Source organism: Typopeltis vanoorti, chromosome 1, assembly GCF_054136105.1.
Source record: "Typopeltis vanoorti isolate ZY-2024b chromosome 1, IOZ_Tvanoo_1.0, whole genome shotgun sequence".
Taxonomy (NCBI): domain Eukaryota; kingdom Metazoa; phylum Arthropoda; class Arachnida; order Uropygi; family Thelyphonidae; genus Typopeltis; species Typopeltis vanoorti.
Window position 1 is genome coordinate 126886997 of NC_143549.1, and position 26598 is coordinate 126913594.

Sequence of the window (26598 nt, forward strand, 5' to 3'; positions counted from 1 at the left end):
GGGTTTCTATCAAGGATAGAAACCCATCTTATCTGTTAAGGACAGCTTCCCTACTTTAAAGAGGGAGTTTGAGAACTTGTGACTTCTTTACACCCCCATCCCTTCCAAAAAATAAAAAAAAAAATATATATATATATATATATATATATATAAAATCCTTAGCCCACCCATGGTACAAATTTACTATACGTTTAGTAATAATCTTTCGTGTGTGTGTGGTAACCACATAATATATATGTATATTTAAACCTATGGTTCACATCTGACAGTTGTTCACTTTTAATTGATTCTTTAGGAGTAATCTTTTCTGTGGGATATTTATTTTTATTCTGCTTACTGGCAGTTAGTTGAACATGGTCTATTTCAAATCCTCTGTGCACTCTTGTATCTTGGACAAGTATCTGAAGATGTCGCTTTCAATAATACACTGTGTTTAGATCTCCAACTGGAAACTGTTTTTCCTTAATACCAGTCATCCTCTCTAATGGCTCAAAAATTTCTTTTACTTGTTAAAATATTCTGCAGGAACATAGGCACAAATAAGCCTCATTGTACAATTTCTCATTTCCTATATGACATTTCAGGGAATAATTATTTAATAAATTTCTTTTTGTGCATTTCATGTATAAAGTTCCTGACTGTTACAAATAGTCAAGATATGTATTACAGTCTATTATTATGTGAACACTGCAAACACAAACAAAGCTTTCTGGACATTCAATTCAACTTAATTTTTAAATCAATTTTATCAAATGGAATAACATCATTAAATAACCTACCTATAAGAATAGAACATGAATATACCTCCAGAACCTATTGTTGCTCCCCCACCATATGCTCCTCCTCTTTCTCTGCGAAAAAGAATGCAAGATTAATTTTTTTTATATTATTAGAAACACATTCCATAAGACATTCTTAACAGTTGTTTATGAATTTTATGGAGTTGTTAATTTAGAAATCTCTCTGTGTATAGATTTTTTTTTCTTTGTTTTTAATCTGAGGAAGTACACAGAAATGATGCAAAAAAACTAGTAATTAATTTCTTAAAATAGTTGCATGTGGTACTCATCAGACACAAAAGCATGGAAACATTCATAACAGTGCTTTGTAATATAAACAACACCAGAAGAAGACTGAAAAGCACAGTGATGAATAATCTTCAACACACACACACACACACACACACACACACACACACACACACACACACACACACACACACACCTCAGCCATTCTATATGTATACTTCATTAAGTAATCATTTTCTGATATGATCATATTTTGCCTGATATGATCACTCACTATGCTAAATACCATTATGGCAAAAGCCTAGAGACACAGTCAAAACTATCGTCAACATAATATTTAGAGTTAGCTGTAGTTTCTTGATATTACAAAGGTAAGCTTTCTTACTTAGCGCGCGCGCACGCACACACACACGCACACGCACACACACACACACACGATGGTAATATAATCTAATATCATGCTGGTTGATGCATTGTCCAGTTCATTACTTTTTTTTGCCATGGAACCAGAGTTAATAATGCAAAGTCAGCTACTTCAACAACCTCAAATTTTACAGAATTGAAGGTGGGCACCATTAATATAAGAAGCAAACAGTTGGAACCAATTTTGCAATCTCATGAATGTGGGATTGATAGGGAAAAAAAAAAAAAAAGAAAGAAAGAAAAGAGCTAAAAAACATAACTAGTATTATTGACAAGAATATTAAACAGGCAAGATACTTCTAAATAATAATTACACAATGATATATTCAGGTAAGACTGTGTAGCCCTGTAGATATGGTGCTTGCATCCATAGTGATAGACTGCCAGAAGACGGAGCAATGGTTTGATTGTAGTTGCTGGCTAGAGGAACTTTTTCTAGATATTTTTTCATACAGTTCCTGAGTTAGCTGATTTTTGGTATAGCAAGTAGTTTGTTTGTTCACCCCCTTCCAGAAATTTGTTATTTTTTTTTTAATCTCTGCTAAAACAAACAAAAAAAAAAAAAAAAACTGACTGAAGAACTGATAACAATATATACCTGTTAAGGACCACAAAATGGCAGCAGTTGTCTGTCATTCTCTCTCTTTTTCACCTGATACCTATGAAATCATTAATAGCTTTGAGCTCTGCTATCAGAGATGGCTAAGTGCAGAAACTGGCTATCCACAACTCTTCCAAAAAATATAAGTTAAGACTGAAAGCGCTCCATCTATGCCTGCTGGGAATGCAAGGCATTAGAGGAGGATACCCACACAATAATATTCATGGAAAAGAAGGTACAGCTATAGTATTCAAACCAAATACAACAAACTTCTTGAATGACTGGCAGTGTTGAGTAAGATGATATGAAAAATTTCAAAACACTACAATTATCTGGTTTTAATAGAACATCTCTCTCTCTCTCACACACACTGAGTACATCCTAGCCTTCATTAGCCAAACACGTTCATGTGAATGCGTAAACATGCACAATGTTTTGAACAGTTAGAATATTTCAAAATAACATCAGTCACTTCTATAACTGCATCAGTTGTCACTTTTGTTAGTCCTTACTGTTGTCTATTAGTTTACTAGTTTATACCTGAAAAAAAAACCCTGTAAAATTAGGATGAAACATCATATTGTCAATTAAAATAAATGTTATCATCTAATTCCAGTGTTCTGCTCTATAAACTTTAGTCACATACTCATGAACTGGCAAAGTCAACATACTTATATATAATCAAATTCCTCATGTGTACCCTCAAGCAATGTACATGATATTATGATAGAACTACACAAGACAGTTACATCATTAACTTCCGATCATCAATAATTTTCCTCCAAATTAATCTGTTATCTGTCAGGACTCCGACATCATCAGATAAATTTCTGTCTTCTAAGGCACTCTTTAATGCAACAATCCACCTACATCTTGGCCTTCCTCTGAGTCTTCTTCCTGCCAACATGGCAAAGAATACTTGTTTTGCTAATCTTTCCCTCTCCCATTCTTTTAAGTGACCACACCATCTGAAATTAACTCTGCTAACACAATGCTAAGAATGGTAAATTCTTTCCTAATATTACATTTTTAATGCAATACTGCCATTGATCCATCTATTCACTCCACTAATCTTTCTTAGAACTCTCATATTAGAGGTCTTCAGTCTTTGATCAAGTATTTTATTTCTAACCCAGTTCTCAGATTGATAAGTTAAAACTGGTTTGAATATGGTCCTGTATACAGCTAATTTAGTGTTTTGACTAATTTCTTTCTTATTCCATATAAATTCATTCAGCTGACTTCCTACCGTACCAGCTTTACTAATTCTGTTATTTATTTCCGAATTTAATTTGCCATCATCACTAAAAATTGTGCCTAAATAGCTGAAATGTTTTACTTGTTCTATAGGTTCACCATTCAGGATACAGTTGATGTTTTCAATGTTTCTGCCTATTTTCATTGTCTTTGTCTTTTTATTGTTAATTTTCATACCAAATTTATTACAACAGTTATTCAGTTTAGTCATGGAATCTTGAAGACTTGTACTGGATTTATTTAGAAGTATAACATCATTGTATAAAGGAAAGAGCTAAGATTAACATCACCAATTTTGATATCAGATTTATTATCACTTTGGGTAACTGTGAAATCTGAGAAGAATGAAACTGAAGTTATTGAGTGGTGTTGCGACACAACTTCCTCAAGAGGGATTTTAGTTAAAGATGTAACTATTCTGTTCCCACTTGGTGACAGTGATCATGTAGTACTCAATTGAAAAGTGAGTAAGTTTATGATTGTTCCATTCAAAAAAGATAACATGCTGAACTACAAAGCAGGAAATTATGACCACCTGAGGAGTATGCTGGGTTCAACACCATGGTATGAGTAGTTGGATGGAAAGGATATCGACAGTGCATGGGAAGCATTTAAAAAATACTTAAATGATGTGTAACCTAATTAAGCAAGAGATTTGTAAGGAAAAGATGATGTGGAAGGAATACTGTACGCATAAATCTGATGCCAGTTATGAAAATTGTAAGCAGCAGGCCATAAGACTCACAACTGTTGTACTGAAAGCTAAGTGTAAGTGTGAAAAGAAACTGGCTCTGCAAGCTAAAAACAACCCAAAAGAATTCTACTGTTATGCAGCAAGTAAAAGCGAAAATGAACACAAAAGAATAACTCTACTGAATGCAGATGGTATGTGGGTGGCAGATGTAGAAAAAATTGTTCTACTAATGAGCCACTATTTTGTTAAAAGCTATCAACCATATATGCAGCATTGAGCTCACTGCTACCTCTTTACTGGACAAAGACAATCAGGTATATTAGGAGAAGGTTAATTATGCAATTAACCCTGTGTGTAAAATGTTTGTATCTTCCAAGCACTATATGAAAATCAGCCTTATAAATAAAACTTATAACCTAGTAAAGCCCACAAATTTTACATCAGAAAAATAAAAACAGCTCACAAAATTAATTTGCTTCCTTCTCCCCAAAATCAAGGATTTGATAAGAACAAACTAAAATCAGTTATCTCCTTAAAACTTGACAAACAATCAGACTTATAATAATATAAAACTTATAACCTTATATATATAAATATGTAAAAAAAATTATCACTTAATGCAGCCCATAAACTTAATATCAAAAAAAAAAATAAAAATAAAAACGCTCCACAAAATTACTCCACTTTCCTCTCTTCAAAATCAAGGATTTGATAGGAACAAACTAAAATCAGTTATCTCCTTAAAATTTAACAATGTCCCCCCAATTCATGCTCAAACATCTAATGTCTGTTTCCATGTAGAGGGCAAACAGCTACATGGAAGTATAAACAAATGCAACTTAGTTGTACAGTATTTGTTGTATCCACTATAACTACGATCTCATGGGTTTGAAAAAAAATACCTATAAACAGAACTGAAGTTTCCAAGGTTTCTCGTGCTATGCTCTATACACTTTTTTTTATTTTTTATTTATTTTTTTAAATTTGTGATGAAGTATTTGAGTAGAGATTTTTTGTATGACATAAATAAATACATTTAATACAATTAGTTCTTTGTCTTGATACAGGGATGCTTTAAAGCTAAATAAAGATTTTTAAACATATGTATAGTTCCATTAGGTATTAATCAGTTATTTGCTACCTTTGCTTAAAGGTGATACCAATAGTTATACTCGCTGAAATTCTTTCGAGTATTAAGCCAAAAGACATGGGTGGGATATCGGAGTAACTTGAAATAACATGTCATATCATGAAGTAACTTGAAAGATTTCTTTGTTTGGTAATGATATGTTTACAACCTTTCATGGGCAGGATATACATAAAAAAGTATACACGTACTTTCCATATATGCATGTTAGTTGCAATGTTTTGGTAGAATTTTAGTTATAAAATTAATACTTGTAAACTATTTTAATGATGCAGAAAAGCTCACATGAATTTGAGCTAATTTTAAGTTATATATATACATCCATATATTCATTTGCTTTTGAAAATTTAATTTACATATATCATTTAGTTTCTGCACCCAATGACTGCATTATAAACAGGTGTTACTATTTCTGCACGGAAAATTTGAACGAGTTGTTAGGACAATGTATTTAGTTGGTTGTGTTTAGTGCTACAATAAAATATTGTTCTTATGTGTATGCAGTATACTGTCTGTAGGAGGAGAGGCGTTTTTTATTATGTAGGGTTATTTTCATTCTGGATGTCTCTAATTATACTGTACTGAATTTAATGATACAATAAAACTACTTTTTTCTTGTGTCTACAATATGGTGTCTGTTGGGGAGGGGATACTTTAATACAGAGAATTTTCATTTTAGTCTTCCAAAAGAATAAGTGTAATGAGTAAAAAACCATCTATTCCTGAATAAAAATGAATCCTTTATGTTTTATAAGAAGAATACTCCATCTGGTGATCTACAAAATACTAGCATATGTGGGATATCTATACTAAGATAGAAGAGCCATGGAGAAAGAAAAAAAAAAGTTCTCAAATAGGGGCTAATTTTGATGATGATTACATATTATTTACATCTATATTACTATGCAAATAAAGTGTACATTGATCATTAGCAAATAAAAAAAATCTTAGAAAACAAAGCAAAATAGAAATAAAGAAAGAGAAATAAATACACATAACAAGCACAAGATGATCTGTGCTCTATCAAAACACACATTCTTGCCATGCCTAGATAAATCACTTAATCATTATTAGTTTACTGAATAAGCCTTCTCATAAATATTTACAGTTTCCAATGTATACAGATCCTATTTTATACTTGCATAGTTATTTATATTTTGAACAATTCTCTTTCCATCTACTCATAAGGTTTATCTTTTCACTTTTATTTTTAAATAATGTCCATCATAAATGTGAACACACATCTAGAGGTTATAGGACCACAAATAATTCACTCCACCCCAGTGACATACACATATAATACCAAATTATTAGCAATTCATTTGCCTCAAATGAAAGTGGATATACAGTATTCACACCTGTTCTTTCTTTTCTTTATATATCTGCCAATCATTCTGTCAGTTTTCATATTTACCTTTAAATATTTTGAATATACCAACCAAGTATAGGTTCTCTTTAATGACTGGTTTCTAATACTTCCTGAAACAAACACATCCCTTTTACCCACTCAGATGTGTTATAATCACTGAATCCATTACAATATGTTGTGCTTCCATCCCAACACAAAAGAAGACTTCTCAATGTTAATCAAGGACAGTCTGAGAAGTTCTCATCCTGACATGACCATATTAAAAAAAACACTTTTATGCATATGCGCTTGCCTTTGAGCTCATTAATCAAATGAACTGGTTTTACTCCACATTTGTACAATATTTCTCCAGGAGTAGGCAAAACAAGCAAGATGTGCCCAGTCCACACTAACAATCACTGATTAGGCAGTGTAATGCAGAAACTTGATGGATTTCTTTTGCTTTATTAATTGGTCATGTCAGAGAAACTGTTCTGTAGTCAAATGGTAAGCATTTTTTTGTTTTTAAGGGAAAGGGAAAGCTGAATAGCAGCTAATTTCCAAGCTAAGAAGCAGACTGCATGAGACAGTGTGTCAGGAACACATTTTGAAAACAACTTTAGGAATGCCATACCATCCAGACAGAAAATGTTTTGGTAACTTAAGAATTTCTCAATCTCTTGCTGATGAAAAGCAGCAGAGAAGGAGATTTCCTTGATCAGTGATATAGGAGTATGATGCCTGGGTCTGCTTTGTCTTTTGCATACTTGAAAGAATATGGGAATGAACTAAAGTTCTTCTGGACAATGCTTCAGCAATGGGGGAGGGGAGACAAATGTTTTGTATTTCTGTTTATTCAAAGTCAGATTTTGAATAAATGATTATATAATGAAATGAAAACTCAGGACTCTGTTTCAAGCCAACTGTGTATGCTTGTTAGTGATCTAAGACCTGGAACAAAAATCCGTAGTAAGTGAATGTGGAGTGAAACTTATAAGTAAGAATAATTTCATGAACTTGAAGCAGGTGGGAAGGAATGAGAGCAATAATTCAATAAGGAAAAGGAAGAGGTGAAATTACTCAAGTCATAAATTTTGGCACTGTTATAGTTCTTTTCATGCACAGTCTCAGAAGTGCCTCTAATATATCAACACTAAGACTTTCTTTAGGTGCATCTGGTAGATTAGACTGAACAAGATCCCAAAAGCTTCCTAATGTATTATCATTTGGTTTGGTCTTGAACAATATATGGTAGCTAGCCTGCAGAACCACTTTACTGATGTACCCTCAAAGTGGGAGACATACTGCACTCTCTTTGAACATACAAGCTGCTTTTGAAGAACATCAAGGAGCAATACTCCATAAACCAAATTTGGTTTGACCCATTTTGGACAAATAAACAAGATGGTGGTGCTGCAATCATAATGAAAATCACTTATCACCTGGATAATCAATTAGCAATTCATCTATTAATATTTCATGATGATCATACTTGTTTTTCCAAAATTCCCTTAATGGAAACAGTCTACATAAAAAAAGAAGATCTTTTTTGGTGTAGACTTCATCACTGAATCTGCAGCCCTGTTTTTCATGCAGTATGTTATATAGTGCAGTACAGTAACTTACTATACTTCCTGTTAATGGAAGATATACAGTAATTTACCATTCATCTGATCTTTCAATTATCAGAATACACGGTTCTATAACTGAGGGGTTGGATATTTGAAGTACAGTTACATGGTGATTTATTAGAAGTTGGTTGACATGCAAGGTTCAGTTAATTGAAGGGTAAGATAAATGTTAGATTAATGTATGTGTGTGTTAAAGGGAATTGCCATTATTTTTAACAATGTGGAATATAAGAAAATGATTATAAAAGTCAGGGTGATTCAGATGTGCAATAGTTTTTTTGCACATGGTTATCATAACAAAAGATATGACAGCTAGCCACTTGTAATCCCATTTAGTTTAAAATCACAAATCAGCCTTTTTTTTAAAGAACAAATTTTAGGTACTTCTTTTCAGAAAGAGCTTAATATATTCTTTGTAATGAAACGTATATCATGAAACACACATAATACTGATTTAAACCAAAATTTAGCAACAGAATATAGATATTTACATGATGGATATGCAGATTTTTGACCATTAAAATCAAATTATATGAAAGAAAATAATGGGTTTATTTGGCTGTATTAATACAATTAAATGAAACTGACTAGTTTCACTATATATGTGTGTGGTTTCTTCTGAATTAGGATTAAGATGAACAAAAAATTACAATAAAAAGCTAACATGAACCATAACATTACTAAAATACAGAAACATGTAGGGACCATTACAATAAGTTAAAAACAGAAAACACGTGGAGTATGGAAGCTGGCATGAATCAGCTATTATTGTTTAGTGATGTGCATGATAGTTGGCTGGGTACCAGTTGTTTGATGACACAAAATTGAGCACAACAAAAGTTAATAAAGACTGTAGAGATCCTGCAGGATGATAAAAAAGAATGACAGTGTGGGCTAAGAACTTTGGTATGAAAGAATTACAAGCTATGTACTACACAGATCAAATTGGGCTGCTGCCTATGAGGAGAGAACTCAAGTTTGTGGGTTTCAAAGGTTTAAATGATAGGCAGAAAAGAAGCAATATGACACAAACACATATAAGTAAAGGAGCTTTATAGGATTTATGCCAAAGAAATTTTCCAGTATCTGACAATAAGAGAAAGAACTAGAGGTCATTGTTGAATGTTATAAAAAAGTGTAGTTATAAAGGATTATAAATCATCAATACACTAGATTGTCAAGATATTATTTCCATACAAAATTCAAATGAAGAAATCCCTTGGTAACGTCTGAGGACTAGAGAAGAAAATTCATAACAAACAGAATATCATTCTTGTTAAGTATCACCTTAGAAGCAGGATATGAACACGTACAAGTTGGGGGGGGGGAAGAGAGAGAATTAGCAGTAATCAGCAGTGATGAATAAATGGCAACAAGAAGTTACAAAATTTCTAAAGAAGACTGATGTATATAGATGGCTTTGCATGAAGATAGTGCATATATCAAAAATTCTCATTATTTTCACCCCCCAAAGCATGATCAGTTAATAGGCATCAAAGACAATGACATGTCATGTTTTAATTATATTAATAAATAAATATGATATATACTAAAAGACCTTTTCAAAAAAATCTTGTAAATGTTGTGATTTACCTGATTTCTCGATGTAAATATTTTGAGGAGAGAAGTTTGGCAATTATTTTTAACCTGGAAAGGGAAAAAAAAGATATCAGTAATAAATAATGCATAAAAAATAAAGATATAAAAATATAGTTCTTTCTTCAAGAGTATTTTGTATTTTTGAGAAAAGGGATCAAACAAACTGATATATTTATTAGAGCTGAGCATTCATTACATAAGATAAAACACAACTAATTTTTCTTTCACCCAACGAGATCTTAAAATCTTTCAAACTGGCATATGCAATCTTTTATATACCAAATGAGAGAAACCTCACATTACAGAAAAATCTGTAGAGATTGCGGAATAGTTTATTTTTACTTTTATTTGGTGTAGAATTTCGTTTTAAAAGCATACCGATTATGGGTAGGGGGGATTAATCAGAACTTTTTGGTAATTTGTTGTGAGTGAGGTTATCATAACAGTGTCAGCTTTACTGAGAGCTAATTTTATATTGTTATTTACAATTTCTAAAACATCTGAAATGCAAATTCACTGTAAGGAGTTGAAAAATTTAAAAGATAATAACTGTTATGTCATTGTTTTCTTAAATATTTTACCTCTATTGTTCTCCTTGTGCCTACTGAGATCTGGCTTCTAAACTGACTTTCTGGGACCGTTTCTCTCTTCGAGCTCTGACGAAATTTATTTGTTAATGCTGCGCCAGTCAGAACTCTAGGATAGAAATTCTTATCCGAAGAAACTTTCCCAGAATTCAAGTAATATCTTATATAGATTAAGTAGTTAGGTAGATTGAGGTCTCAGTATACAGTCATGGCCTTAAATTCCCCTTTTTTTCTCTAAACATAGGTTTCGATATTTTCATGAGTGGTAAAATTCAATCTCTTACTCAGACAAACTCAGGTATACATGGGAAAACATAGTTATTATTTATCTAAGAACATTACAATTTAAACAACACACATAATCAAGCAAATCAAGGTTAATACTAAAATACAAGTAAAGCAGGGTAATAATAATCAAACAGACAGGCTATTCAAACACACTCATGAGAATCTTATGTTCATCTATATCACAAACATGGATGTCAGTATTAAACTAGATTACTGCTACTAATGACCCATATACATTAAACCTGGTCTAGACAACTTATGAACGTAGACTACCAGTCCAATTCGATAATACAAAAAAAAAAAGGAAGATTTGTACATTACCACCTTGTTAGATGATTTCTCTAACAAATTGGCGGCAATCCATCTGTATGATGGATTGCTGCCACATGCTCATCCCGAATTAGCCACTTGTTTCTTCTGGGCTTATAAACTTTTCGCGTTGCCGCTTCTAACACGATTTACTTTCAAAGGAATCCTTCGCTGCTTTCTCATCAGTTAGATCCACACCAATGGTCTAAAACTCGAACACTGCCGTCATCTCGTGCTATATTTTCTTCGATTCGTGTGGCTCAGCAACAGGAAACACGCTGCTGCTTTGCTGTATTCACACGAATCGAAGAAAATATAGCACGAGTTATCAGGCATGTTCATCCGCTTGGGAACTTCGAGCAGGAGACCCACGGGGAGGGCACACGCGACTGGGGAACACCACAGGAACCAGGAGAAAAACGCAAAAGGAAGCAAAAAGGGTCTCTCTCAATGATGTGAATCCATTTTAAACCCCATTATAGCGCCCTCTTTCTGCGCTCCAAACTTGTCTACGACGCTCTCCCATTTGCTGTCACCGAGGTACGTCACCTCCTTGCTGTATGCGCATCACTTTTTTTCGGGGAACGCGAATTTCTTGCGCCTTCCACGAGTGCCTATTCATTGCTCGTTATGTCATCTTTGGTGGTCAAACTGCAACCTTTGAACTTTCATTTGCACGATGATACACGACTTTATACATGGCATATTTTAACATTGATGTTTTTTTGACAAATTAAGATTCCATCTATTTTAGACAATAACCTTAAACATAGTACAGTTTAATATTTATTTCCTCCTTCAATTTCATTTTAATTTAAGATTCTACCTCTTATTTTATATTTTAATTCCTTTTTAAGCAAGGTTAATATCTGCATCTTCACATATTATGTCTACTTTGCCAAGAGTACAAGTGTGCTTTTGCTTGTTATTGTTAAATCTTGAATGGAGCAGTTCTATTCTTGATAGAGCCATCATTCAAGATCTAACATAATACAATAATAATCAAGAAGAAAGTAAGTAATCAAGAAAGCCAATTCAGTTAAATAAACTTAAACAGTGTATTCCAAAGTTTTTAGTGATATTATTACTTTTCATACTAGAATTTATATTACAAAGTACAGTTATTCCTCTGTTTACATGATATATGCATTCCTGAGACCCCCATGTAAACAGAACATGATTTCCCCATTCAAATACATGTAAAGGTAGGAGAGATATACTTCAAAAATTGTATAAATGACACTTAACACAACTTATATTTTGGTCTATTTTAATTAGACTGAATGTACAAATTAAATGCATGTAACTCAAGATTGATGAGTGGAAATTCTTTAACTTCTGAAGCAGGTAGTGCAGAAGTGAATGATTTTGTGAGGAATAAGTACAAGTTGAGTTTGTGAAGTCTTTTTGCAAAATATTTCTTGGTAGGGAGCAGTGTTTTCCAACCTCTTAACTATACAGCCCATGTGTATGTTGGGATCATCTTTTTTTTTCAAAGATTATAAGGCAGGATTTAAGAGACTGGAAAACTGTCTTCAGGGATTTTGCTGTAAGCTGGTGATTGTAATTGGCTGTGGAAACTGCTTCTTCTGCAGTAATCTTCTCCAATTCCAATAACTTTGGTGTTGAATTCTACTATGGTTTAAATGATAGGTAGAAAAGATTCAGGGGAATTTTCAATTTAATTTTTAACGATATCATCTAAGCCAGTTCTTGAGGCCATCTTGGCATACTTAATAGCTGTGCCAATGGTGATGTCTTCTTCCACATGCCTTGTATGCATTGCAGTGGAATTTCACTCTATACATACTAGATTAATGATGGCATTCACTTTTACTATAAATAAGAAACTTGATGAGGTTTCTTGGAGTGATGATTTAAGATAGCAAAGTTAAGGAATTAGCAAATAAAATAGGAAATGAAAAAAAAAAAAGAAATGAAATAATAAGAATAAATTATAAACTGTAATCAAGAGGTCAAGTCAAGTGCAAGATGATTAACCTGTTCTGGTGGACCTTTTAATGGTGAATGCTTTCCAAAATTCCCTCACAGAAACATTCCAACTATCTAGCAATTTTTGACATTAAAGAATGCAAACATTAAGCCTTGAATGTTTTAATTACTCCTTAGTCTAATGGTTGCAAGAGTGAAGCTGTATTAGGTGGCAGAAAAATAACTTGGATACTTTCACTCAAATCCCAGTGAGCTGTGAATGCATTGGGACATTATCAAGGATAAGGAGAATCTTGTAAACAATTCTTTCCTGCATTCAGTTGAATTCAATTCTGCATATAAATTCATTAAATTCAGTTTGTATTAATAAAACGTTATTACAGTGTTATCAATTTAATTAAAGCACTAATGTCCAAAAATCTTAGAAGGAATGCCAGGATCAATACAACTCATCACAATATTAATTTACACTAATAATCTATTAAAATTCATTAATAATAGAAATTAACAATTAAATGTGCAAATTGTTATATATGAATAAAAAACATATGAAATACTGTGCAGTATTAACAAATTAGAGTGTCAGTTCAGCATCAGAGAATAATAAAAAAAGAGGCTGTATAACTGCAGGGATTTGTTATAAGATACATTTGTTATAGCTGTCCCAAACTTAGCATTATCAGCGAATAACTGAACATCACACCCAAGACCCTGCCCTAATAAATATCATTAATACACAAATTAAACAACAGTGGACCAAGTACAGAATGTTGTGGTACACTACTAGCCACCCTCCTCCTCCTCATAGACTTCCTGATACTTGTGTGTCAGCCACACTCCAATCCATGTCGCACATTTATTTTGCACACCCATCTCTCTGAGTTTGTTTACCAACTTCCAATGTGGAATCATGTCCATAATGCAGAATTTTAAGTACCTCTTTACAAAGCTTAAAATAATTTTCTGTAATTGCATGAAGCCAGCGCAAAAGAATACAAATTTAATTTTGAATTAAAACAATATTGTGCATATCTGTGGAAAGTTGAAAATCTCAGGTGGTATGGTCACTTAAAAGAATGGGCGAGGAAAGATTAGCAAAACAAGTGTTCTCTGCCAGGTTGGCAGGAAAACGACCCAGAGGAAGACCAAGATATAGGTGGATTGATACGGTACAAAGTGCCTTAGACAATAGAAATATAAGATCTGATAATGTTGGAGTCTTGACAAGTAACAGATTGATTTGGAGGAAAATTGTAGATAGGAAGTTAGTAATGATGTAAATTTTTCATGTAGTACTATCATATCCTGTACACCCCTTGAGGGTATATGGCAGGAATTTCATGATGAAAGTGGATAAACATTTTAAAGAAGGATCCTAGACAAATGGACATATGTTGAAAGTTTTTTCACTTGGTTATAATCTAAATTAAAGATGCCAAGAAATTATATTCTTGGTTTAATCCTTAATCCAAGTGTAAGCAAACAAAGTTTGCACGTGAAGTATCTTCATGTGGGGAGGTAAGAAAAATCTTATGATGCCTTAAGCTAACATAAGAGGAAGCTGCATATAAAATTTGTAGCTGCTTTTGTTTAGATAAAATTTGGAATTATTTTATATTTTATGAAAGAAAAATGGAGGCATTCCTTTTATACTTATCCTTATTCAGTGGTACATTTCTAGCTAACAAATTGGCTCACATGAATGAAAAGATAGCATTTTATGGAAAAATGCTATCTTTATTTTTCACAGTATGTGCTGTTTGCATATAATGTATGTGCAATAAAAAATGCCATGTTTAATATCCAGGTTGCATACCACACAAAAAAAAGACTTCAGTGTTTTCGATTATATGGCTTACCTAGCACAATCAGGATGGGAGTATGGAACAGCTAAATAACTTTTTCCTACATAATTCACAGAAAAAGGCAAAACAAAATGGATACATCTTCTAACTGGAACAAAATTAGATTTCTGAAATTAAACAAATAAAATACATTGAAATACTCTTAATTAAGATGATGAATTATATGCTAGAAAATGAAAATTTAATTCTTCAAAAAAAGCTAAAAATATATATTTTTAAACTTTCATATATCCTATTTTCAACATAATGGTATTTTTATTTAGCTTGCTCAACAAAATACATAACTTCTTACATCAAATTTCCTGCACTCTTGTAATATAAAAGAGTCTACAGATATCACTATCAACAATGAGTTTTTATTACTGAAATAATCAATAATAAAAAAATCTCTCCATGTATATGATGATAAGCAAGGAAACTTATAAAAAGAGCAATTCATTACAATAAAATAAAAAAAAATTATAATAATAACCAATAATAAACAGAATTTGTATATATTTAAATATGTATAAATAAGTGTGTGTGTGTATGTGTATATATATATATATATATATATATATATATACACACACACAAATATGTGTATTTGTATACATTAAACATAACTGATTATGGTGTAACTTCTTCATGTAGTACTATCATAATAATCCTGTACACCCCCTGAGGGTACATATCAGGAATTTGATGCTGATGATGACAACTTGTGGATGGTTGAGAGTGAGGTAATCAAAAAGTTGTATACAGTGGATATGAATCTGCCAGATTTAAGGTGAAAAATGGTGTATCCCAGGGTCCAAGTCCTTGGACCATTATTGTTCAATCTATACATTAATGACATTATGAAAGATCTAACAGGAGATGTTCAATTATCTGCTGATGGTGCAAAGACAGGCAGGAAAATTAGGGATGCTACTAATATCCAGTACTTACAGAATGATTTGAACTGGCTAGAAATTTGGGCAAATGAAAATGGTTATCAGTTCCACGTTAGTAAGTGCAAAGTTATGCACTTTGGCGTGATGAGATTTACAATGGCATGTATTAGGCATTATACTACAAGAAACTATATGATCTTTGAACTTCAAAGATCATATAGCAAAAACTGCAAATACAACTCAGACCATAATTGCGACGTTGATGCAAACCGTGACATGTAAGGATAAGCCAGTCATTTTGCTTCTTTATAAGGCCTTGATTAGACCTCACCTGGACTGTTATGTGCAGATTTGGTCTCTTGGGTTTCAAGGGAATAAAGAAGCTGTGGAAAGGGTGCAAAGAAAAGTACAAAGACTATATTGGGATTATGGAATGTAGACTATAAGGACAGATTGAGAGTATGTGGGTCAAAGACTCTGGTTAACAGGAAAAAGGTGATACAACAGAAGTCTATAAACTCCTGAATGGGTGTTATTAGATATCATCTGATGAAATTTTTTGTTATATGGAAGCTGGGATGAGAACCGGTGGGAGGGGGGGGGGCATCCATGGAAGTTGAGTTTGTTTGTTTGCAGTTACGAAAGAGGCAAGTGCTAGATTTTTCTCACACAGAACAGTGAGTGAGTGGAATAGTTTGCTTGTTGAAACAGCGAACAAATCTGATATGAATGAGTTTAAGGGAAGGTATGACAGCTGGTTTGAATGGAGGTATAGCCTTTCTTGATGAATCTGACTCCCTGGAAGTCTCAGATAATAATACTAACATATATTTTTCTTTCTACACATGAAAAATACAGATAAGCTGAAGGTTGAAATAAAATTTAAAAATGAATACTTATCACTGTTACTCAAAAACTGTATCAATGAAATATTACTTACTTCTGAAATACAGAAAGGTAATGATTTTAAAGGCAACAACAGTGATTCCAAATGTTTTATGGCAGAGTCCATAGAGCTAGGCATAGCATTTAGAGAACATCTAAAATGAAGAACATAAATTTCATATACATCTATGAAAGACTATGAATTATAGATATAAAAAAAATAATTTTTATTATGACCATAAATTATAAAAAAATAATTTATTATTAAGTTCAGTTATACTCCTTAACAATAATCTTTCCATATGGTACATATTATCCTTGATGCCACTTCTGCACACTTGCATCAGATTCTTCAAGTGTTGCCATAGTGAATATATGTATACTCACTTGCATTCTTTATGTTTCCACCATCCCACCATTTTTAAAGGCAGTTTATAAGGTGGAAGATGAACAAGCATAATTAAATTATAGCTTTTTCATTCTTTTATCTGGATACAATAAAAGTGTATGCAAAGTAAGACACTAAACTAGAAATTATCTTGTTTATTCTCAATACACAAGACTGGCTGGCAAGATTTAGGCATATTATTATTATTATTATTATTATTAAGAGAGACCTCCAGGGAGTCAGAGACTTATCGAGGGAGGCCACATACTACACACACCAGCTATCATACTTTTTTTTTTTACTTGTTTTAAAGCTTCACCATTCAGAATGTACATGAATGTTTTCCATGTCTCTGCTGATTTTTTATTCCTGATTTTCACATCAAATTTGTTATAGCATTTATCGCTTTTATAACATGTTATAGCTTTTATTCAGTAGTTCCTGTAGACTTGTACTGGAATTATTTAGGAGCACAGCAATATCTGCACAACAAAAAAAAGAGCTAAGTTGAACATCTCAAATTTTGATAGGAATCTCCATAGCTGAATCAGTAGTGATTGGTGCTCTTTAGTTGAAAAGATTTAGGTTCAAATCCCATCTAGGATGTGAAGAACCTTTATAAGGGTTTTTTATCTGAAGGTGAGTTTGGCCAGCCTCATACAGAGGTGGCAGGGTTTTTTGTCCCCTGAATAGAAACTCGGGCTTTTATTCAGCAAACAGACTAACTAGGCAGAAGAGCACAGAATTTACACACATAATACACTGGCCTCATAACCTTAGCTCCATCAGCCCTAAATCCAGAGCAATCAACCGAATTCAATTTGGATATCAACTTGAATGATGATTCATAATGTAATCCACATAGATGATAAATAGGAGTGGAGACACATGTCTTACACCCGATTTTCCATCAAATCATTTTCCAGTACCCTTTTCAATTTTAACAATTAACTTGCACTTCATTATAGACTGCACATTACTCTATGCTCCTAACAAAGCATAAGTTTCATAACATTTAAGCAATATAATAGTAGTTTTGAGCATCTTTTCTCTTGATATCAGATCTTACGTTTGATCCAGATCTATAAAACTAAACTACAGCTCTTTCTTATATTCCCATGAATTCTTAACTATTTATATTAAAGGGAAATGTGATCCTGACAATCTCTATTTGACTTAAATCCAGTTGTTCATCCCCAAATTTCTCTCCCACAATTTTTCTTAGTTTCTTCTCAGGTATGCTTGCATAAATCTTATGTGAACAACCTCACCACATGCCTTCTTGGCTGGATCAATTAACATTGTCTTAAGAGTTTGCCCACAAGGCTCCAAAATTTGATTCTTGTTTTCAAACTCTCATTTTTTTCTTGAATGATATTTGTATATTTGAGTCTACAGTTCACACTTGAAAGCAACTCAACTTTGATTTTTAATAAAGTTCAATTTGTCTCTTTTGACTGCCATCTTCATGTCATTTCACTGTATACTATTCTTCCATTTCTACAGAAATATCTTCTGTAGAAATGGAAGAATAGCATACACCCTCTGTCCAAAAACAAGCTGAACTTTTCGAAAATAGAAGAAACTAGTGGAGCCACCTGTTGCATCTTTTTGTTGTCGAAAGTGGCAATGTTCATTAGTGTTGTGTCAACTGTTTATGACATTTGTTTCATTAGAAGCCGAGTTATAGTGCCAAGAGTGACAGTGTGTGTTTTGACGAACGGTCGGAAAATGAGTTTCAAACAGAGAGCTGAGATTGACTTTTGTGTTAAACTTGGTAAAAGTTTTACAGAAATGCATCAAATACTTCAAAAAGCATACAGTGATGAATGCTTATCCCATACTCAAGTTTATGAGTGGTTTAAGTGATTTCAAAGTAGTTGTGAGACACTTGAGGACGACGAAAAGCCAGGCCATCCAAAAACTGGACTGAGCAAAGTTAACATCCAACAGGTGCATGATTTCATCAAAGAAAACCCAAAATCGTCCATGAGATTGATTGAAGATGAATTGAGGATTCCAAAACCAACATTTTGACCAAGAGTTTGGACCTTTGTAAATTGAATTCGCGATTTGTTCCCAACAAGTTGACCGACGACGAGTCAACTTGTTGGGAACAAAATGTATCGAATTGAACACTGCAAGGATCTCAATTGAAACCACTCGTAAGGACTCAAACTTCCTTGAAACGATCATTACTGGTGACGAAATGTGGTGTTTTGAATATGAGCCCGAAACAAAGCGCCAGAGTGCTGAGTGGAGAATACCAGAAGAGGGGCATCCGAAAAAAAGTCTCTCGGAGAAGTCAAAAGTAAAGACAATGGTGATTTATTTTAAGATTCCAAGGGCATTACCCACAAAGAATTCGTTCCGCTTGGCCAAACAGTCAATGGTGAGTTTATCTCGAAGTTTTGAAGAGATTGATAGCAAGTATCCGTCGTGTATGGCATGAATATCATGATGCAGGCAGCCAGTCACTTTTGCACGATAATGCACCATCTCATCGTTCGAGCATTGTGAAACATTTTTTGAATGAAAACCAAGTCTGTGTGTTAGATCACTCGCCGTATTCACCTGATTTAGCACCCTGTGACTTCTTTCTCTTCACCCGACTTCATTTGCCGATGAAAAAAAAGTGATACGACACCACTGAAAATGTTCAAGTGGCAGTAACCACGATCCTCAACAATATCCCAAAAACTGATATAAAAAATTCATTTAATGAATTAATTGACCATGTCAAACGCTGTATTAAAGTTGAGGGAGAGTATATTGATTGAAATAAATGATTGGAATAATTATAACTGGCTGTGTTTTATTTTCTATCAAAAGTTTGGTTTCTTTTTGGACAAATGGTGTAGAGCAGGGGTTCCCAACCATGGCACCTGCTGACCAATTTGTGTGTGCCCGCTGATGTTCAACTGTGTGCCGTATAGTTTGAAATAATCATGCAACAATTCATGGCATGCTATATGATGCATGCGTTAATGACACATGACGAGTATTAAATGCATGCAATGTAAAGTAGATGCGCATTCGAAGTTCATTCTAGTTTAAGAACTGGAATATCATCATATTCTCCTAATTATGAAGCACTGGCCAATGAAATGCAATGCCAAAGATCACACTAACTTACATATATATATTTAAATTTTTATATAATGTAAACTTTTAAGTAATAAAACATTTGATTATAATGTAAACTTTGTATGTATTTATTTAACAAAAGAATTCAAAAAATTTGCTTGAAAAAATAGATGGTGCCCGTCGCCCTACCGGTATTTTAGAATGTGCTCTAGGGGAAAAAAAGTTGGGAACCCCTGGTGTAGAGTGAAATGACATGAAGATGGCAGTCAAAAGAGACAAATTAAAGAAGTCGCAGGAACAGCACAAGGATATCATTAAACACTTACAGAACAAGAGAACTATACAAGATGATCAGAGAAATCATCAAGAAATGTAGCCCAAAGTAGAGAACCATAAAATATGAAAAAGATGAACTCTTGAAAAGAAATAGCAGAGATGGGAAAATTACTATTAAGCGTTATATAAAACACACAGGGAGATGTTGAAGTTCAAAAAAGGTTAACTGCTGAATTGAAGGTAATATCACCAAGCACAGAGGGGAGACAGATATACTGAGGGATGAGGTTGTAAATGTAGGAAAATATTTGAGGAACCATAAAAGCCCTAGGAAAGATGAAATCACTGGGGAGATGCTGAAATAAGGTGGTGAGGCAATGAAAAATGAATTACAGCAGTTGTGTAATATTACATAGGACAAGGAAAGCACCAATAAATAAATAAATAAATAATGGACAAGATCAGTTTTAATACTATTCACAAAAAAGAAAGCAAAATGGACTGCAAAAACCTCAGAGCAATTGCTTTAATGAATCATGAGGGAAGAGTATTTATGATGATATTAACAGAAAGAATAAGGAAACTATGGAAAAAAATCTAGACAAACAAGCAGGATAAGAGATGGGAGTACTGTGCACCAAATATTCATGTTAAGATTAATTGTGGAGATGTAAAAATAAAAATATTCATGCCCGTCTTGTTGACTTAAATATTAAATATTTATGCCTGTCTTGATGATCTATACTGTTCAAGTACTTTCAGAAAGTAATCTACAGAACAGATCAAAGAGTGACATGAACTTTTTATTTTTTAGCATTTGGCTAAGAAGAATACATGCATATGCAACCACACGCAAAAAAAGGATGTACAAGACAACAAAATGCATAAAAGAATACAATAGCATGATGTGACACTGTAGTCATACATACATACATATAAAAATATACAAATAAGCATAAAATTAGAATTGAATGTATAAGTTCGACAGCCAATCAACAGCATCTGTAGAAACTGTTATAAAGTCAGTTACTGGTCCCATGCAAGCTCTGTGAGGACAGTCAACTGTACTTGGATTTTATGGAGTGGACAGGAATCTGATATCTATTGCAGAATCAATGATAATTCAGTGTATGCTGAGATAAATTATGGAGTAACATTAAAATGGTTTCAGACACGAGGATACAATATTCTCGAGCATCTTTATTATGTTTTGGAAAAGAACAATGGACGTCATAAAGGAGAATTTCAATTCAAGCCACAAAAATCAATAATTTATGATTTACATATGGCACAGTCATTATTAAAGAAGAATTAGAAGAATGGTGCTGATGTTATGAAGAAAGAAAGAAATGTGGATTGATAATGAACAGCAGAAATATATAAAAAAAAAAAAGATATTTGGTGAAAAGAGGATGAAAAAGAAAATAAACGGCATGCACTAGAAGAAGTTAGGAACTTCATGTACCTAGATGCAATGTGACACACAATTTGGACTTTAAAAAAAAAAAGGTGGTGGGGGGATGTGATCTTGGAAAACAAAAGCAACAATAAACCTACAAGCAATGGACAAGATATGTCAAAGGATCTGCAAGAAGAACACTGTCTTTTAAAATATGTTATAGAAAGATTCTGTGAATTAGATGCAAAATGTATCAGAAGAACTATATAAAAAGTAAACTGCAAAGAGATCCTAATGTAGAAAATAATTTGAAGGAAAAGTTAGAGCATTTTGGAGCAATCTGCAGGATGAATAACAGAAGAAAGAACAAAACCTTGATATTGGGTACAATGGACAATATAAAAAAAAAAAGAGGATGGCCAAGATGAGATTGGATAGATGATGTGAAGGAGTGGTGTGGAAAGAGTTTACCCGATTTGAGTCACCTAGCAACGGACAGAGAAAAATGGCGAAGAACAGCACACACCAACAAGTAATGGAACTATGAGCATTGATGATGATTCCTTTTTTATCCTGCTCAAAACTAAATGGTGTTCACTTACTATTTCCCACCTCCAACATACTCGTGTAATCTGAACTAGCATGACTATATAACTAACCACAATAACATATTTTTTTTGTGCTAAACACAAATCTAGCAGGTACTTACTAGTATTATTAGCTTTTCCCTCCAAATTTTCCCTAAGGCTTTTTTTGTGTGTCTGGTATTTATTTTCTACTTTGATTTTTAAATTTCCAACAATGACCAGGTTTTAATTTTTCTCTGTATCAGTTACCTGTTTCTAATGAATCATAAAATTCCTCCACTCCATTCTTATTTGTCCCATTCTGAAATCTATCTACAGTATATCACTCTACTTAAAATTACTTACCAATCAAAAAGTTTATCTTTGTGTATAGTACTGAATGCTAAAGTCATTCTTTCCTTTTCCCAATCACTTCTGCCTGACTATAACATTTAATATTTATTATTTAGCACAATCTCCACTTTTCATGTTCCTTGTCTCAGTAACATCAATCATGCTATCATGGTACTTCTCCAATTCTTCTGCTAGTTCAACTTCATTTCTGCTGATACTTATGTTGACAGGTTCATGTTGCTGAGTTCTGCTGACTTTTCAAGTGTTTGGCCAAGTCTCTGATGAAAACAGTAAGGGAGAGATTATTTTCCTTGATGATGCCACATGTAGAATGAAATTTTATTAATTTGAACTATTATTTTGTTTTGGTTTAAGCCAATAAAGAATACAATTTACCAGTCCATCCTTATTCAGTATCTGGATGGATACCTACTAACAGGGAGCACTATGTAAGCTACAGATTGCATATTAATCAGACGTCTGTCAGTTTTCTGTATTCTTTAAAGGCTATGTGGAGATCTCCCAGTTATCTATACTTGACTCTGAAGTAGTCCCTCTGGAAAAACTGGTGTCATTTTATTAGTTCTATAAGTTCATGAGCACTAAAAAAAAAAAAAGCATCACAAATGATAAATTCTAATGTAGGAAAATGTGAATCTGATTAAAAAATCGATTAGAAAATTAGAACATGTGCAGATTCATCACATAAATAAATGCAAGAATGCTTAACCAGATGAAAGCATGCATTCAATAGTTTAATCTGATAATTCAGTTTCAATTTCCTTACTTGAGATTGTTTCCTTGTAGTACAAGTGATGAAATTTGGCGAAGTTTCTTGAGGATTCTGGAAAAGTCTGATTGCTCTGCTAACATTTTCAAGTGTAAAACCTGAAGTTAAAGAACATCATGATGCAACTAAAATAAGGACATACTTAACTGGTTTGTGTCACTATAATTAACAATTTTTTCAATGATTTCATCCACTAGTAGTATTCATGTAAGCTTAAGTTTTGAATTATATTTTGTAATACAATGTTCAAACAAAAACAAATACTATGATAATAAAAGATCAGACAAACTAATAATTAAAATCAAAATCACAGCTTATATTCAAAATTTATTTAGTAAATATAGCAAATGAAAAGCTGACAGAGGATTTTCACTTATTGCTAAAATATTCAAGGCATAGAATATTCTGTGCATTGAATTTCCTCTTGCTATAAGAGTGAGATGATTTATTATCCTAAAGAGCCAAGAATTTTTTTAAAATATACATATATATATATAAAAGTGAGGTGATTTATTATTCCAAAGAGCCAAGAACTTTTTAAATATATATCATCATCATCATCAGATTCCTGCCATGTACCCTCAAGGGGTGTACAGGATATGATAGTACTACATGAAAAATTTACATCATTACTAACTTCCTATCTCCAATTTTCCTCCAAATCAGTCTGTTACTTGTCAAAGACTCAAACATTATCAGATCTTATATTTCTATTGTCTAAGGCAGCGATTCTCAACCTTTCTAAGCCCAAGGACCAGTAAAATGCCTAAAACAATTCTACGGACCACTAAGTTATGTAATTTTTTTTTAAATGTATGTGGGGATTACCAACATTTACAACATATCCATCTACATATTATATTTACATATACATATACATTTTACATATATATAAATATTTACAAATACATATGGAAACATAATTAAGTTGGAAGTAAATGATTAGAAGTGTATCATCACTGAGTTTTAATTTTTATTAAACACGTATCCGATTTGCTGTGGGCAAATGAATGGGTATTTAAACAACGTCCTGCTGATAACCCCTTTCATCTGCCCACACTCATTAAGCTCAACCCACAACAACATTTTTAGTGCAGTTGGTACCATGGACAAATGAATGGGGAATTTCAGCGCCGTCCTGCTAAACTTTCATTCATCTGCCCACAACGACGTTTATTTTTAATTTCCATTCATCTACCCACAGCAACTTTTATATTTTATATGTAATCCACATTCAACTGCCCATACTCATGACGCTAGTCCCACAACAACTTTTATTTTCACTCACTCTCTGATTCGACCTGCGACATGTAAACTGTTTGTTGTGAGATGAAAGGAAAACGTTGTTCTTATTTTACTCCATTAATCATAATACTGAATATGAACTTGGCATCCATGGATTCCATCATGAATCACATCCTTTTTCCTATCTAAACCATCTGCTGCATATACCCAAAAATTTCACTCAGAACATCCCAAAGCCATTAATGTCCCCCATTCACACACATGCGTGCGCACAATTCAAGACATCCTGTTATATGAGGTCCTTCCCGATATCTTTAAACAGTCCAACCTACAATGTCAGTCGCAAAGTGCCATCCACGTGGTCAGGTGCATTTTTTGCATTTTCCTGCCAGCGACCGCATGTGTGTATACCGTACGCATGTGATTTGTATTAATCATGTTATGATGGTGGTTTTAATTATATCTGTCCTGTTTTTATCCAGAGGCACAACAGTGTTCATTGTAAATCTGGTAGATTCATTAATCATGTGGTGGTTTTATTTATATCTGTCCTGTGTGCTGCTTGTATTCGTTACGTTGTGATGTGTGTGTTTCTGTACAATGAGTGACCATACGGATGTTGTTGTCTGCATGCGACGGAATCTATGTGCTCTGCTGCATATTCCCACAAGCTACCGTACGAGATACAGAACTTCGCTAAACGGGACATGGGCAGCTGTTCTCCTTGGCAGCAGAGCTATGCCTCACCGTGATGTCACTTTGCGTAACTTTCGTTTCATCCCCGATTTTGGAAATGGATTAATTCTAAAACCAGTAACGAAAATAATCGGAAACTCTAGTCCAAATAAATAATAAGATATAATTATGTTACTACTTACTTTAAATGAGATGGTTCAGCTTCTTGGCCTTTGCAGAGTTGCTGGATATCTGGCTCGATATTGGTCAACTTCAGTCGAAGATCGGCGCGTGCGCGCGCACACACACACTAAGACAATTTCTGTATTTTGTTTTTATTTGAAGGAGTGATGAAAATCCTTTCTCACAAAGACAGGTTGTAGAAAACTGTATGACGATTTTCAGTGCTTTTCAGATAATTTGGGAAATTCACTTCTCCCTGAAGGCGAGATCCAGAATCGAGCCAAACCAAGATAATGGAATTGCATTTTAAGCCCACTGTCACTTGAAAGGTCAATTAACTGTTCTCTTTTTTCAATAATGAAAGGTTGTTCTTGTGACTATAATCCTGAAATAGATCTCGAACCTACAGAAATTTCTTATAAAAGTTATTCGGAAAATATGTTTCAAAATTCTGTTTCAGAGTTTTGAAGTGGTCACTAACTCTTTCCAGAAACTTGGAATCAACAAAAAGATCCTTTTCCACTAAAAAGGATTCTAATGTTGGAAAAGGCGCAAATTATTTGCACCTTTTCCAACATTAGAAACTCAGCTTTGTAGCTGGTTAGTTAACTCAAAAGCTCAAGACTCAGTATTTTGCTTTTATTGTGTACTATTTTCCAAAAGAAGAGGAAAAGATCAATCAACACAATTTATATATGGCGTTAATAAATGGAGAAAAGTGTCATCTGCAATTTGAGATCATGAGTTTTCTGTTGGTCACTTTAATTCTTTTATGCTTGGCAAGAATTATTAAAAAGGTTTAATTTATGTTCGACTGTTGACAGAACAAATCAAATTAATATAAATAAAGAAACGGAACGTCTAAAATTACTATTCCAAAGAATTGTAAATGTAATTCTATTTTTAGCAAGTAATAATCTGTCATTTTGAGGATCCCATGAAACAATAGGAATGCTGAATAATGGAAAATTTTTAAGTTTAATAGAATTATTAAGTAAATATGATCCTGTGCTAATGGATCATGTATACAGAATTAAAAATACGAAAAAAAGAATTGTGCATCATTTGGCGCATAGATTTCAAGAGGAAATTATTGCTGCAAAGGAAATTATTAGGTAATGAAGCCCTTAATAAAATTAAAGACG

General features: G+C 33.2%; 1 protein-coding gene across 1 annotated transcript in view; it reads right to left on the reverse strand.

The window, feature by feature from the left end:
• The window catches only part of LOC150110408 (presequence protease, mitochondrial), a 320487-nt gene that overhangs the window by 32332 nt on the left and 261557 nt on the right, over positions 1 to 26598 (reverse strand). The window contains exons 20-24 of the mRNA XM_090393554.1: positions 23348 to 23448; positions 16546 to 16645; positions 14725 to 14837; positions 9723 to 9776; positions 780 to 851 (exon numbers count right to left, since the gene is read on the reverse strand). Of these exons, the coding sequence (XP_090249680.1) occupies positions 780 to 851; positions 9723 to 9776; positions 14725 to 14837; positions 16546 to 16645; positions 23348 to 23448 (440 nt within the window). The remainder of the gene's footprint in view (positions 1 to 779; positions 852 to 9722; positions 9777 to 14724; positions 14838 to 16545; positions 16646 to 23347; positions 23449 to 26598) is intronic.